We start from the raw sequence: 14,774 nt of genomic DNA on the forward strand, positions 1-14,774 counted from the left end.
CATTAAATATCCGAGCTGTTTATGTATATAATTGATTTTTTGTTCAGTTACTTATATTACAAAGTAATGACAATATTGTCAATGTTTAGATTTTATTAGACATTATTACAATAGAAATAATAGCATTTTATGCTGCCGAATTCATGGGAAAGAGGACAAGACTATGAATTCATAGCTTCAAGAAACATATATCAAGTCCTGATAAAAAATTATTTCCATAAAAACAAAATTATAGAAGAGCATACAAAAATACTAGTACTAGATTCTAGATTTATTTATGTTTATGACACTAGAAAAGGACGCATGTAACTGTTATTATACATACTGTATATATATATATATATATATATATATACTTGGTGGTCTGCAGATAAACATATCACAGATCTATCTATCTATCTATCTATCTATCTATCTATCTATCTATCTATCTATCTATCTATCTTTATATGTTTATCTCCAGACCACCCCATGTCATGTCCCTTACTAGCAAAGGACTTGATTAAAGGGTTTATCCAGGACTATTTTTTTTTAACTATGGGCCTAAAAACTAACAGGCAGATAGTTACTAACTATCTGCCTGTTCAACCCAGTGCCAGCTCAGAGCAGTCACTGACCGCTCCTGCCAGTGACTCAGCTTCTCCACGTCAACAGAGCAGCTCTTCTTCTTCCAGGCTGCTCTGTCGACAGAGCACAACTGCTGATGTCATGTTGACTGACAGCTGACTCCACACATGGAGGCAGCATGGAATGGACTGTCGATCAGCATTACATTGGTAGTCACGACCTGTCAACAGATTCCCCCTGTGACTGAGATAGAAAGAAGTAGAGACCTATGTCCAGTTTCGTCAAGAGTATAGAACAGCTGGGATCTTTGATATTGAGCAATTAGATGCCACAGTCAATAGCAAATGCAGATTCTAATGGGTTAGATGGGTTTTCATGCCAGCTATGTGTCTAATTAAGGCCTCCTAGCCTGCCATAGGCAAGGCCTTATAGGACCCCTGTCAGCATCATGTAGTATAATATAGCACATGACCAGGTCCCTAGTGGGACTAAAAATTATTAAAAGATAGTAAAAAAAAAGCCTAACTAATCAAGTAAATGCATTATTTGTCATAAATATGATGTAGAAACCATGCCAGAGTTTCAATTTTTTTGGCCCCTTGCAAACTGAAATAAAGAGATCAAAACATTAAATGTACCCCCACAAAAAACAAACAAGACCACATAAAACTCCATCAATGCTGTCTTTTTTCAAGACTAAGAAAATGTGAATCAAAAAATTACACATTTTCAAAAAATATTGGCATTTAGGCTATGTGCCCACGTTGCGGATTCGCCTCAGGAATTTTTTGTGTGGATTCTGCATCTCTTGGCAGAAGAAAACACAGGTGCGGATTTGTCGCGTTTTTTTGTACGGATTTGCTGCGGATTTTGTGCGGATTTCTTGCATTTTTTACCCCTGTGGATTTCTATAATGGAATGGGTACAAAAGCGCTGCAGATCCGCAAAAAAGAAGTGACATGCTCCTTCTTTTAATCTGCAGCATTTCCACACATAATTTTCCGCATGATTAGCACAGCATTTTTCTTCTCATTGATTTAGATTGTACTGTAAATCACTTGCGGATCTGCAGCGTTTCTGCACGGTAAAAAACGCTGCGGATCCGCAGGAAATCTGCAACGTCTGCACATAGTCTAAAAATAAAAAAAAATAAGGACCTACCGTATATACTCGAGTATAAGCCAACCCGATTATAAGCCAAGGCACCTAATTTTGCCACGGAAAACTGGGTAAGCTTATTGACTCAAGTATAAGCCGGGTATGCATTGTCTCCTCATCCCTGTCCTGGTATGTGTGGCTCCCCCGTTCTGTCCTGGTATGCATGGCTCCCCCGTCGCTGGCCTGACATGCGTGGCTCCCCCCGTCGCTGTCCTGGTATGCGTGGCTCCCCTGTCACTGTCCAGGTATGCGTGGCTTCCCCCGCAGCTGTCCTGGCATGCGGGGCTCCCCCTGTAGCTATCCTGGTATGTGTGGCTCCCCCTTAGCTGTCCTGGTATGTGTGGCTCCCCCGTAGCTATTCTGGTATGCATGGCTCCCCCTGTAGCTGTCCTAGTATGTGTGGCTCCCCCCATGGATGTCCTGGTATGCATGGCTCCACCTGTAGCTGTCCTGGTATGCGTGGCTCCTCCCGTAGCTGTCCTGGTATACGTGGCTCCGCCCCTGTAGCTGTCCTGGTATGTGTGGCTCTACCCATAGCTGTCCTGGTATGCGTGGCTCCCCCCTTCCGTCCTTATATGCATGCTTCCTATTACAAAAAAAACAACAACATCCTACTCACCTTCCAGCGTGCCCCTGCAGCATTTCGTTGGTACCGGCTTCCAGTTGCTCTTCCTGTGCTGAGCAATCACGTGGCACCGCTCATTAAGGCAATGAATATTCCCTCCACGCCTATGGGAGTGGAGACGCATGCATATTCATTACCTTAATGAGCGGTGACACGTGATCGCTCAGCACTGGAAGAGCTGCTGTAAGCCGGAACCAACAAGATGCGTGCGAGGACACGCTTGAGGGTGAGTAGGATGTCTTATGGAAGCAGGCAGGTGCAGCTGCGGGTGTCACTGTGCGCGCTATAAGAGAAATTAATATTAATTTCTCTATAGCAGTGGGCACAGGCTTTAGCCACAGCTGCTGGCTCCTGCCTCCTGTGACCCGCTGCTCTGCCGCTCCCCCTCCCCCGCTGGCTTTCTGGGACAATTGAATCATGTATAAGCCGAGGGGGGTGTTTTCAGCACAAAAAATGTACTGAAAAACTCAGCTTATACACAAGTATATACGGTAATTAAAAAAATATCTTTTCAGCTAAATTGATTTGTAAAAAAAAGTTAGGACTTTTGAAATACAAAAATGATAAAAAAAAAGAACAAACTAAAAAAAAGTAAAACAAGGAAGATAAAGGCTATACATGTTATGCACATTTTCATGCTGGAAGAACCTGGAGTAGAGTATGTTGTCTTACTAGAGAAATTAATACTTGTTGACCATCTGTGACTACCAGTTGTGCCACTTCACTTTCCTTAAAGGTGTTGGCCACAACCTGAACAACTTCTTTTTAAATTAGGTAATCCCCTTTGTAAAAAGAAAAACAAACCAGGTGCTCACATCCCGCACATTGTTAGGCTACATGAACTCTGAAGCCAATCAACAGCCGCTATTGGGCTGCTGTGCTCTTATTTCCTGCAAATAAACCTCGGACCAGTGAAATAAATGAAAGTGTAGCATCTCAATAGCGAGTGGCTGCATGCCTCACAAGCGAACCGAACTTTGGACTAAAGTTCGGATGAACCCGAACTTCCACATGTCTGCTCATATCTACTTATAATGACAGAACATCGTTCACACGAGGTTGGTTTGTGATCTATGGCTTTCAGATCTTAGTCAATTCAATATTCTTATGTGTTAAAATACTTATACATTTTTTAATAATTAGAAAACCATCCATTTTGGACTTAAATTCTCAAACGGGATGTAGGGTTTGGTAGCAAGGAATAAAAATGACACAATTTTAAATTGGAAAGATTTTAATGTAGAAGAGCTTCCCAAAGATTTTTCTGGAAGTAGATGTTGAATAAGGCCAGAGTCACACATGCGAGAAACACGTCCGTGTCTCGCATGTGGAAATCAAGCTCTGGCGCCGGCACTTGGGAGCGGAGCGTGCGGCTTCATGTGTTGCTATGCGGCCGCACGCTCCGCTCCGAAGTGTCGGCGCCAGAGCTTGCTTTTCACATGCGAGACACGAACGTATTTCTCGCATGTGTGACTCCGGCCTAAGGAAAAAAATAGGTAGTACATTATAGACCAGAACGGGACTAACCATGGGCATGACCACCGGGTGTGTAACATATCACCTTGCAAACCATGTCCACTCCACCGAAGCACAGAGTTCAGTAGAATGGAACAGGCTTAGAAACTTGAGTGGGTACCATATACCATCTCAATAAAACCAATTCTATAGATAAGGTATTGAACGAATAAGACCAAGCCAAGTCCCAATCTGCTGCCTCTTTGGTTGTGTTCCAGCTTCAGGATCTTTTAAACAATAGTCCATCTATGTCCAATTCAGGATTTTAAAAAAGGGGAAACCAAAAGTATCAGTGTTGGCATACTGTAATTCTGAAGTTCTAATTTTGAGGCACATCACATACTTTGTCATGAACTGATTGAGGGGTGGTCTGGATATCTAATTTTGACCCTTGATGAGTACAGTGGCATTATTGCAGAACGTTTCAGCAGCAATTCAGCAAATATTGACAGGGAAATCCTCAACAGTAAATCCACACCAAATCATGACTTTGCTGTTAATTTCCCTGTGGAAAGCAACAGAAACTGTAAAATAAAAAAAAAAAAAAACAGCTAACCTCACCTTCCCAGTTCTGTATGAATAATATATACAACTAATCTCTGCATTAGCGAATAGGTGACAAATTTTGACAACCATGTGTCATTGTGCTGAGATTAGGATTACACAAAATATGGGTTTAAACGGATATTAATGTTTTACAGTATTTAAAGTTGCAACTTATCATATGTCAGATATATTTCCCTGCCTCCTTTTATGTCTAGAGACTTGCCTTCTGCTTCAGTCAGTGGACAGCGCTTTCAGACCAACCCCAGGTAAAACCATAAGAATGAACATATGTAATGTATACTGTGGGTGACATTATTATGTATGACTTTGAAGCAGACACTATACCGTTCCTAAATTCTTTATAAGGCAGTTACCATGCATATACAGCCTGTTATTGTATATATTCTTAAAATGTACTTGTAACAGGCGACCTTTACAATGATGAATCTTCCGAAAACGTCTCTTTTGGTTTTCTTCATCAAAGTATTATTCAAGTATAGTATGAGTGCCAAAATCTAAGTCATCTGCGTGTGATTTCTGTTTTAAGGACAACATATTACAGGGACAAGACCTTTTTACAATTGGTCTAAATGAACTTAATATTTTTCCAACCATTTGGCAAAAATAGCAAAACCAGAAATACAGAGACTCACCATTGAGACTACTGACTGTATTCATGAGGTATGAGTTCATATTATTCATATACCAGAGGTGTATTCGAGTTTATACATGATAGTCACCTGTCACTGGTGAAAGGGGCAGAACGAGATGGAAGGAGCTCACCCATCATGAATATAGTGGTCTGAAAACTAGGAATTCGCTGTATTTTGGGTTATGCTCTAATATCTAGTCAGCACAAAACATATTGTGCTTTTCTGACTATCATTCAACGGGAGCACAAGTGCAGCTAATTATCGCTATCATCACATGTTCAGTATTTGGTGAGGTTTTTTTACCTCAGTATTTGTAAAACCAGAAGTGGAGCAGTCAGAGGAAAAGTATAATAGAAACCTGTCACCACATCTATATTTATCATCCGCTCCTGCTTTTAGCTTACACATACGGAGGTAAACTGACCAAATACTGAGCATGTAAACATGGTCTTACAGAGTGAGTAAGATGAGTCTTGTATTTCTATATACCTTCACACCATTTATACAATAATACAGTTGGATGTAATATTCAGTCTCACTCTCTCTTAACCCCTTAAGCCCCGAGGGTGGTTTGCACGTTAATGACCGGGCCAATTTTTACAATTCTGACCACTGTCCCTTTATGAGGTTATAACTCTGGAACGCTTCAACGGATCTTGGCGATTCTGGCAATGTTTTCTCATGAGATATTGTACTTCATGTTAGTGGTAAAATTTAGTCGATATAACTTGCGTTTATTTGTGAAAAAAAACGGAAATTTGGCAAAAATTTTGAAAATTTCGCAATTTTCCAACTTTGAATTTTTGTACCCTTAAATCACAGAGATATGTCATGCAAAATACTTAATAAGTAACATTTCCCACATGTCTACTTTACATCAGCACAATTTTGGAACCAAATTTTTTTTTGTTAGGGAGTTATAAGGGTTAAAATTGACCAGCAATTTCTCATTTTTGCAACACCATTTTTTTTTTAGGGACCACATCACATTTGAAGTCATTTTGAGGGGTCTATATGATAGAAAATACCCAAGTGTGACACCATTCTAAAAACTGCACCCCTCAAGGTGCTCAAAACCACATTCAAGAAGTTTATTAACCCTTCAGGTGTTTTACAGGAATTTTTGGAATGTTTAAATAAAAATGAACATTTAACTTTTTTTCACACAAAATTTATTTCAGCTCCAATTTGTTTTATTTTACCAAGGGTAAAAGGAGAAAATGGACCCCAAAAGTTGTTGTACAATTTGTCCTGAGTACGTTGATACCCCATATGTGGGGATAAACCACTGTTTGGGCGCATGGCAGAGCTCGGAAGGAAAGGAGCGCCATTTGACTTTTCAATGCAAAATTGACTGGAATTGAGATGGGACGCCATGTTGCGTTTGGAGAGCCCCTGATGTGCCTGAACAGTGGAAACTCCCCAATTCTACCTGAAACCCTAACCCTAACACACCCCTAACCCTAATCCCAATGGTAACCCTAACCACACCCCTAACCCTGACACACCCCTAATTCTAATCCCAACCCTAATCCCAACCGTAAATATAATCCAAACCCTAACCCTAACTTTAGCCCCAACCCTAACCCTAACTTTAGCCCCAACCCTAACCCTAACTTTAGCTCCAACCCTAACCCCAACCCTGTTGTGAATTCTGTGGCAGAGCTCCCTCCTGTGGTCACAAGTGGTACTTCGGCTGGTTCTCTCTGTGAGCTTCCCTTGGTGGAGGAAAGTGGTACTGTGGCTTCTGAGTTTCCTTCCTCAGGTGATGTGGTGAAGTCATTAGGTGCTTCTCTATTTAACTTCACCTAGTGCTTTGATCCTGGCTTCCAGTCAATGTTCTAGTATTGGACCTGTTTCCTCCTGGATCGTTCCTGTGGCCTGCTGCTCTGCATAGCTAAGTTCCTCTTTGCTATTTGTTTGCTGTTTTTTTCTGTCCAGCTTGTCAATTTGTTTTTTACTGCTTGCTGGAAGCTCTGGGACGCAGAGGGTGTACCTCCATGCCGTTAGTTCGGTACGGAGGGTCTTTTTGCCCCCTTTGCGTGGTTTTTGTAGGGTTTTGTGTTGACCGCAAAGTTACCTTTCCTATCCTCGCTCTGTTCAGAAAGTTGGGCCTCACTTTGCTAAATCTATTTCATCTCTACGTTTGTCTTTTCATCTTAACTCACAGTCATTACATGTGGGGGCTGCCTTTTCCTTTGGGGTATTTCTCTGAGGCAAGGTAGGCTTATTTTCTATCTTCAGGCTAGCTAGTTTTTCAGGCCGTGCCGAGTTGCATAGGCAGCGTTAGGCGCAATCCACGGCTGCCTTTAGTGTGGTTGGAGAGGATTAGGGATTGCGGTCAACAGAGTTCCCACGTCTCAGAGCTCGTTCTTGTTTTTTGAGTTATTGCCAGGTCACTGTATATGCGCTGACCTCTATGTCCATTGTAGTACTGAATTACCTTTCATAACAGTACTGGAAGCCGCAAGTACTAATGATTCTCAATAGAGGGAAAAAAGAAGTCCTGAGACCATTTTTTTTTTCTTTGCACTGTGTTTTGCCTTTTTTTTCCCCTAGACATTTGGGTGGTTTAGGACACAGGTGTAGCAATGGACATTAAAGGTCTGTCTTCATGTGTGGATCAGCTCACGGCAAGAGTACAAAGTATTCAAGACTTTGTGGTTCAGAATTCTATGTTAGAACCGAGAATCCCTATTCCTGATTTGTTTTTTGGAGATAGAACTAAATTTCTGAGTTTCAAAAATAATTGTAAACTATTTCTGGCTTTGAAACCTCGCTCCTCTGGTGACCCAGTTCAACAAGTTAGGATCGTTATTTCTTTTTTGCGTGGCGATCCTCAGGACTGGGCATTTTCCCTTGCGCCAGGGGATCCTGCATTAAGTAATATCGATGCATTTTTCCTGGCGCTCGGATTGCTGTACGATGAGCCTAATTCTGTGGATCAGGCAGAGAAGAATTTGCTGGCTCTGTGTCAGGGTCAGGATGAAATAGAGGTATATTGTCAGAAATTTAGAAAGTGGTCCGTACTCACTCAGTGGAATGAAGGTGCGCTCGCAGCTATTTTCAGAAAAGGTCTCTCTGAAGCCCTTAAGGATGTCATGGTGGGATTTCCTATGCCTGCTGGTCTGAATGAGTCTATGTCTTTGGCCATTCAGATCGGTCGACGCTTGCGCGAGCGTAAATCTGTGCACCATTTGGCGGTATTACCTGAGCTTAAACCTGAGCCTATGCAGTGCGATAGGACTTTGACCAGAGTTGAACGGCAAGAACACAGACGTCTGAATGGGCTGTGTTTCTACTGTGGTGATTCCACTCATGCTATCTCTGATTGTCCTAAGCGCACTAAGCGGTTCACTAGGTCTGCCACCATTGGTACGGTACAGTCAAAATTTCTTCTGTCTGTTACCTTGATCTGCTCTTTGTCATCGTATTCTGTCATGGCATTTGTGGACTCAGGCGCTGCTCTGAATTTGATGGACTTGGAGTATGCTAGGCGTTGTGGGTTTTTCTTGGAGCCCTTGCAGTGTCCTATTCCATTGAGAGGAATTGATGCTACGCCTTTGGCCAAGAATAAGCCTCAGTACTGGACCCAGCTGACCATGTGCATGGCTCCTGCACATCAGGAGGTTATTCGCTTTCTGGTGTTGCATAATCTGCATGATGTGGTCGTGTTGGGGTTGCCATGGCTACAAGTCCATAATCCAGTTTTAGATTGGAAATCCATGTCTGTGTCCAGCTGGGGTTGTCAGGGGGTACATGGTGATGTCCCATTTCTGACTATTTCGTCATCCACCCCTTCTGAGGTTCCTGAGTTCTTGTCTGATTACCGGGATTTATTTGATGAGCCCAAGTCCGATACCCTACCTCCGCATAGGGATTGTGATTGTGCTATCGATTTGATTCCTGGTAGTAAATTCCCAAAAGGTCGACTGTTTAATTTATCTGTGCCTGAGCACGCCGCTATGCGGAGTTATGTGAAGGAGTCTTTGGAGAAGGGGCATATTCGCCCGTCATCGTCGCCATTGGGAGCAGGGTTCTTTTTTGTAGCCAAGAAGGATGGTTCGCTGAGACCTTGTATAGATTACCGCCTTCTAAATAAGATCACGGTTAAATTTCAGTACCCCTTGCCGCTGTTATCTGATTTGTTTGCTCGGATTAAGGGGGCTAGTTGGTTCACCAAGATAGATCTTCGTGGTGCGTATAATCTTGTGCGTATTAAGCGAGGCGATGAGTGGAAAACTGCATTTAATACGCCCGAGGGCCATTTTGAGTATCTAGTAATGCCATTCGGACTTGCCAATGCTCCATCAGTGTTTCAGTCCTTTATGCATGACATCTTCCGAGAGTACCTGGATAAATTCCTGATTGTGTACTTAGATGACATTTTGATCTTCTCGGATGATTGGGAGTCTCATGTGAAGCAGGTCAGAACGGTGTTTCAGGTCCTGCGTGCTAATTCTTTGTTTGTGAAGGGATCAAAGTGTCTCTTTGGTGTTCAGAAGGTTTCATTTTTGGGGTTCATCTTTTCCCCTTCTACTATCGAGATGGATCCTGGTAAGGTCCAAGCCATCCATAATTGGACTCAGCCGACATCTCTGAAAAGTCTGCAAAAGTTCCTGGGCTTTGCTAATTTTTATCGTCGCTTCATCTGCGATTTTTCTAGTATTGCTAAACCATTGACCGATTTGACCAAGAAAGATGCTGATTTGGTCAATTGGTCTTCTGCTGCGGTGGAAGCTTTTCAAGAGTTGAAGCGTCGTTTTTCTTCTGCCCCTGTGTTGTGTCAACCAGATGTTTCGCTTCCGTTCCAGGTCGAGGTTGATGCTTCTGAGATTGGAGCAGGGGCTGTTTTGTCACAGAGAAGTTCTGATTGCTCGGTGATGAAACCATGCGCCTTCTTTTCCAGGAAGTTTTCGCCTGCTGAGCGTAATTATGATGTGGGCAATCGAGACTTGCTGGCCATGAAGTGGGCATTCGAGGAGTGGCGTCATTGGCTTGAAGGAGCTAAGCATCGCGTGGTGGTCTTGACTGATCATAAGAACTTGACTTATCTCGAGTCCGCCAAGCGGTTGAATCCTAGACAAGCTCGTTGGTCGTTGTCTTTTGCCCGTTTTGACTTTGTGATTTCATACCTTCCGGGCTCTAAAAATGTGAAGGCGGATGCTCTGTCTAGGAGTTTTGTGCCCGACTCTCCGGGTGTATCTGAGCCGGCGGGTATCCTCAAAGAGGGAGTAATTGTGTCTGCCATCTCCCCTGATTTGCGGCGGGTGCTGCAAAAATTTCAGGCTAATAAACCTGATCGTTGCCCAGCGGAGAAACTGTTTGTCCCTGATAGGTGGACGAATAAAGTTATCTCTGAGGTTCATTGTTCGGTGTTGGCTGGTCATCCTGGAATCTTTGGTACCAGAGAGTTAGTGGCTAGATCCTTTTGGTGGCCATCTCTGTCGCGGGATGTGCGTACTTTTGTGCAGTCCTGTGGGATTTGTGCTCGGGCTAAGCCCTGCTCTTCTCGTGCCAGTGGGTTGCTTTTGCCCTTGCCGGTCCCGAAGAGGCCTTGGACACATATCTCTATGGATTTTATTTCAGATCTTCCCGTCTCTCAAAAGATGTCGGTCATTTGGGTGGTCTGTGATCGCTTCTCTAAGATGGTCCATTTGGTACCCTTGTCTAAATTGCCTTCCTCCTCTGATTTGGTGCCATTGTTTTTCCAGCATGTGGTTCGTTTACATGGCATTCCAGAGAATATCGTTTCTGACAGAGGTTCCCAGTTTGTTTCGAGGTTTTGGCGAGCCTTTTGTGGTAGGATGGGCAGACTAATGGCCAGACCGAACGAACCAATCAGACCTTGGAAACATATCTGAGATGCTTTGTTTCTGCTGATCAGGATGACTGGGTGTCCTTTTTGCCTTTGGCTGAGTTCGCCCTTAATAATCGGGCCAGCTCGGCTACCTTGGTTTCACCGTTTTTCTGCAACTCTGGGTTCCATCCTCGTTTCTCTTCAGGGCAGGTTGAGTCTTCGGACTGTCCTGGTGTGGATACTGTGGTGGACAGGTTGCAGCAGATTTGGACTCATGTAGTGGACAATTTGACTTTGTCCCAGGAGAAGGCTCAACGTTTCGCTAATCGCAGACGCTGTGTGGGTCCCCGACTTCGTGTTGGGGATTTGGTTTGGTTATCTTCTCGTCATATTCCTATGAAGGTTTCCTCTCCTAAGTTTAAACCTCGTTTTATTGGTCCGGATAGGATTTCTGAGGTTCTTAATCCTGTGTCTTTTCGTCTGACCCTTCCAGATTCATTTTCCATACATAACGTATTCCATAGGTCATTGTTGCGGAGATACGTGGCACCTATGGTTCCATCTGTTGATCCTCCTGCCCCGGTTTTGGTGGAGGGGGAGTTGGAGTATATTGTGGAGAAGATTTTGGATTCTCGTGTTTCAAGGCGGAAACTCCAGTATCTGGTTAAGTGGAAGGGTTATGCTCAGGAAGATAATTCCTGGGTCTTTGCCTCTGATGTCCATGCTCCCGATCTTGTTCGTGCCTTTCATATGGCTCATCCTGGTCGTCCTGGGAGCTCTGGTGAGGGTTCGGTGACCCCTCCTCAAGGGGGGGGGTACTGTTGTGAATTCTGTGTCAGAGCTCCCTCCTGTGGTCACAAGTGGTACTTCGGCTGGTTCTCTCTGTGAGCTTCCGTTGGTGGAGGAAAGTGGTACTGTGGCTTCTGAGTTTCCTTCCTCAGGTGATGTGGTGAAGTCGTTAGGTGCTTCTCTATTTAACTCCACCTAGTGCTTTGATCCTGGCTTCCAGTCAATGTTCTAGTATTGGACCTGTTTCCTCCTGGATCGTTCCTGTGGCCTGCTGCTCTGCATAGCTAAGTTCCTCTTTGCTATTTGTTTGCTGTTTTTTTCTGTCCAGCTTTTCAATTTGTTTTTTACTGCTTGCTGGAAGCTCTGGGACGCAGAGGGTGTACCTCTGTGCCGTTAGTTCGGTACGGAGGGTCTTTTTGCCCCCTTTGCGTCGTTTTTGTAGGGTTTTGTGTTGACCGCAAAGTTACCTTTCCTATCCTCGCTCTGTTCAGAAAGTTGGGCCTCACTTTGCTAAATCTATTTCATCTCTACGTTTGTCTTTTCATCTTAACTCACAGTCATTACATGTGGGGGCTGCCTTTTCCTTTGGGGTATTTCTCTGAGGCAAGGTAGGCTTATTTTCTATCTTCAGGCTAGCTAGTTTCTCAGGCCGTGCCGAGTTGCATAGGCAGCGTTAGGCGCAATCCACGGCTGCCTTTAGTGTGGTTGGAGAGGATTAGGGATTGCGGTCAACAGAGTTCCCACGTCTCAGAGCTCGTTCTTGTTTTTTGGGTTATTGCCAGGTCACTGTATGTGCGCTGACCTCTATGTCCATTGTGGTACTGAATTACCTTTCATAACACAACCCTAACCCTAGCCCCAACCCTAACCCTAGCCCTAACCCTAGCCCTAACCCTAGCCCCAACCCTAGCCCCAACCCTAGCCCCAACCTTGGCCCTAACCCTAACCCTAGCCCTAACCCTAGCCCCAACCCTAACCCTAGCCCTAACCCTAGCCCTGATGGGAAAATGGAAATAAATACATTTTTTTAATTTTATTATTTTTCCCTAACTAAGGGGGTGATGAAGGGGGGTTTGATTTACTTTTATAGCATTTTTTATATTGGATTTTTATGATTGGCAGCCGTCACACACTAAAATACGCCTTTTTTATAGCAAAAAAGTTTTTGCGTCTCCACATTTTGAGACCTATAATTTTTCCATATTTTGGTCCACAGAGTCATGTGAGGTCTTGTTTTTTGCGGGACGAGTTGACGTTTTTATTGGTAACATTTTTGGACACATGACAGTTTTTGATCACCTTTTATTCCGATTTTTGTGAGGCAGAATGACCAAAAACCAGCTATTCATGAATTTCTTTTGCAGGAAGCGTTTATACCGTTCTGCGTTTGGTAAAGTGGATGAAGCAGTTTTATTCGTCGGGTCAGTACGATTACAGCGATACCTCATTTATATCATTTTTTTATGTTTTGGCGCTTTTATACGATAAAAGCTATTTTATAGAAAAAATAATTATTTTGGCATCGCTTTATTCACAGGACTAGGACTATAACTTTTTTATTTTTTTTGCTTATTATGCTTTGTGGCAGCTCGTTTTTTGCGGGACAAGATGACGTTTTCAGCGGTATCATGGTTATTTATATCCGTCTTTTTGATCGCGTGTTATTCCACTTTTTGTTCGGCGGTATGATAATAAAGCGTTGTTTTTTGGCTCGTTTTTTTTTTTTTTTTTCTTACTGTGTTCACTGAAGGGGTTAACTAGTGGGACAGTTTTATAGGTCGGGTCGTTACGGATGCGGCGATACTAAATATGTGTACATTTATTGTTTTTTTTTTAGATAAAGAAATGTATTTATGGGAATAATATTTTTTTTAAAATTTATTTATTTAGTAATTTATTTATTTATTTTACACATGTGGAAATTTTTTTTTTTACTTTTTTACTTTGTCCCGGGGGGGACATCACAGATCGCCAATCTTACAGTTTGCACAGCACTCTGTAAGATCTGCGATCTCACTGACATCGCTGCAGGCTTACAGAGCTGCAGGCAACCCGGAAGTACTCCCTGCAGGACCCGGATGCAGCCTCGCAGCCATTTTGGATCCGGGGACTGCAGGGAGAAGACGCTCGGTACACGGTGAGTACATCACCGTGTACCGATCGTCTCAGAGAAGCACGCAGGGAGCCCCCTCCCTGCGCGATGCTTCCCTGTACCGCCGGCACATCGCGATCATGTTTGATCGCGGTGTGCCGGGGGTTAATGTGCCGGGAGCGGTCCGTGACCGCTCCTGGCACATAGTGCCGGATGTCACCGGATGTGCCGGATGATGTCTGTGTGTGTGCAGTCCGTGTGCCATGCAAGAGTCAGCGCTACTGTAAGCGTTGTCCCCCCGCGTGTGGTGCTGAAGCCGGAATTCATCCTTTCTTCCCAGCAGCATTCGCTGGAAAGAAGGAATGAATAATCTTTTTTTTTTTCTTTCCCCTTAAAAATAAAGTTTGTGCATCCCCTCCCGCCTCCCATCCCCTGTGCGCCCCCCCGCTTGCCAGGAAATACTCACCGACACCCAGCTCCAGCGATGTCTCCTCTCAGCGCCGGCAGCAGGCCCTGTGTGAGCGGTCACGTGGTCCCGCTCATTACAGTGAGGAATATGCGCATATGAGGCGGGAGGGGAGCAACAAACTTTATTTTTAAGGGGAAAGAAAAAAAAAAGATTATTCATTCCTTCTTTCCAGCGAATGCTGCTGGGAAGAAGGTATGAATACCGGCTTCAGCACCGCACGCAGGGGGCAACGCTTAACTGTAGCGCTGTCTCCTGCACGGTCCGTGTGGTCCTCAGTCGGCACACGGGCGGCACACGGCTGCCGCACATGTGCCACATTGATGTGCTACGTAAGCACACGGACACACGGACACGGATAATTCCGGTACCGATTCTTCCGGTACCGGAATTATTTGGACTAAGAACCAAAAAACCTACCCCTAAAATCATCAATCTTTATTAATAATTAATTACGTACAATGCCAAAAGATATATAGTGAAGTTAAAAACACATCCCTGTAGGGATCCACAAGAAATCAGGGTCACAACCTCTATATACAATATTATAAAGATTTTGATTC

At 43.7% G+C, this 14,774-nt stretch overlaps 1 protein-coding gene across 2 annotated transcripts in view; it reads left to right on the plus strand.

Moving 5' to 3' along the window:
* Positions 1-14,774, plus strand: part of NMS (neuromedin S) — a 163,258-nt gene that overhangs the window by 2,058 nt on the left and 146,426 nt on the right. For both annotated transcript variants that reach the window (XM_069760186.1, XM_069760187.1), the window contains exon 3: positions 4,627-4,677. In XM_069760186.1, the coding sequence (XP_069616287.1) occupies positions 4,627-4,677 (51 nt within the window). The remainder of the gene's footprint in view (positions 1-4,626; positions 4,678-14,774) is intronic.

The sequence above is a fragment of the Ranitomeya imitator genome, chromosome 3 (genome assembly GCF_032444005.1).
Source record: "Ranitomeya imitator isolate aRanImi1 chromosome 3, aRanImi1.pri, whole genome shotgun sequence".
NCBI lineage: Eukaryota > Metazoa > Chordata > Amphibia > Anura > Dendrobatidae > Ranitomeya > Ranitomeya imitator.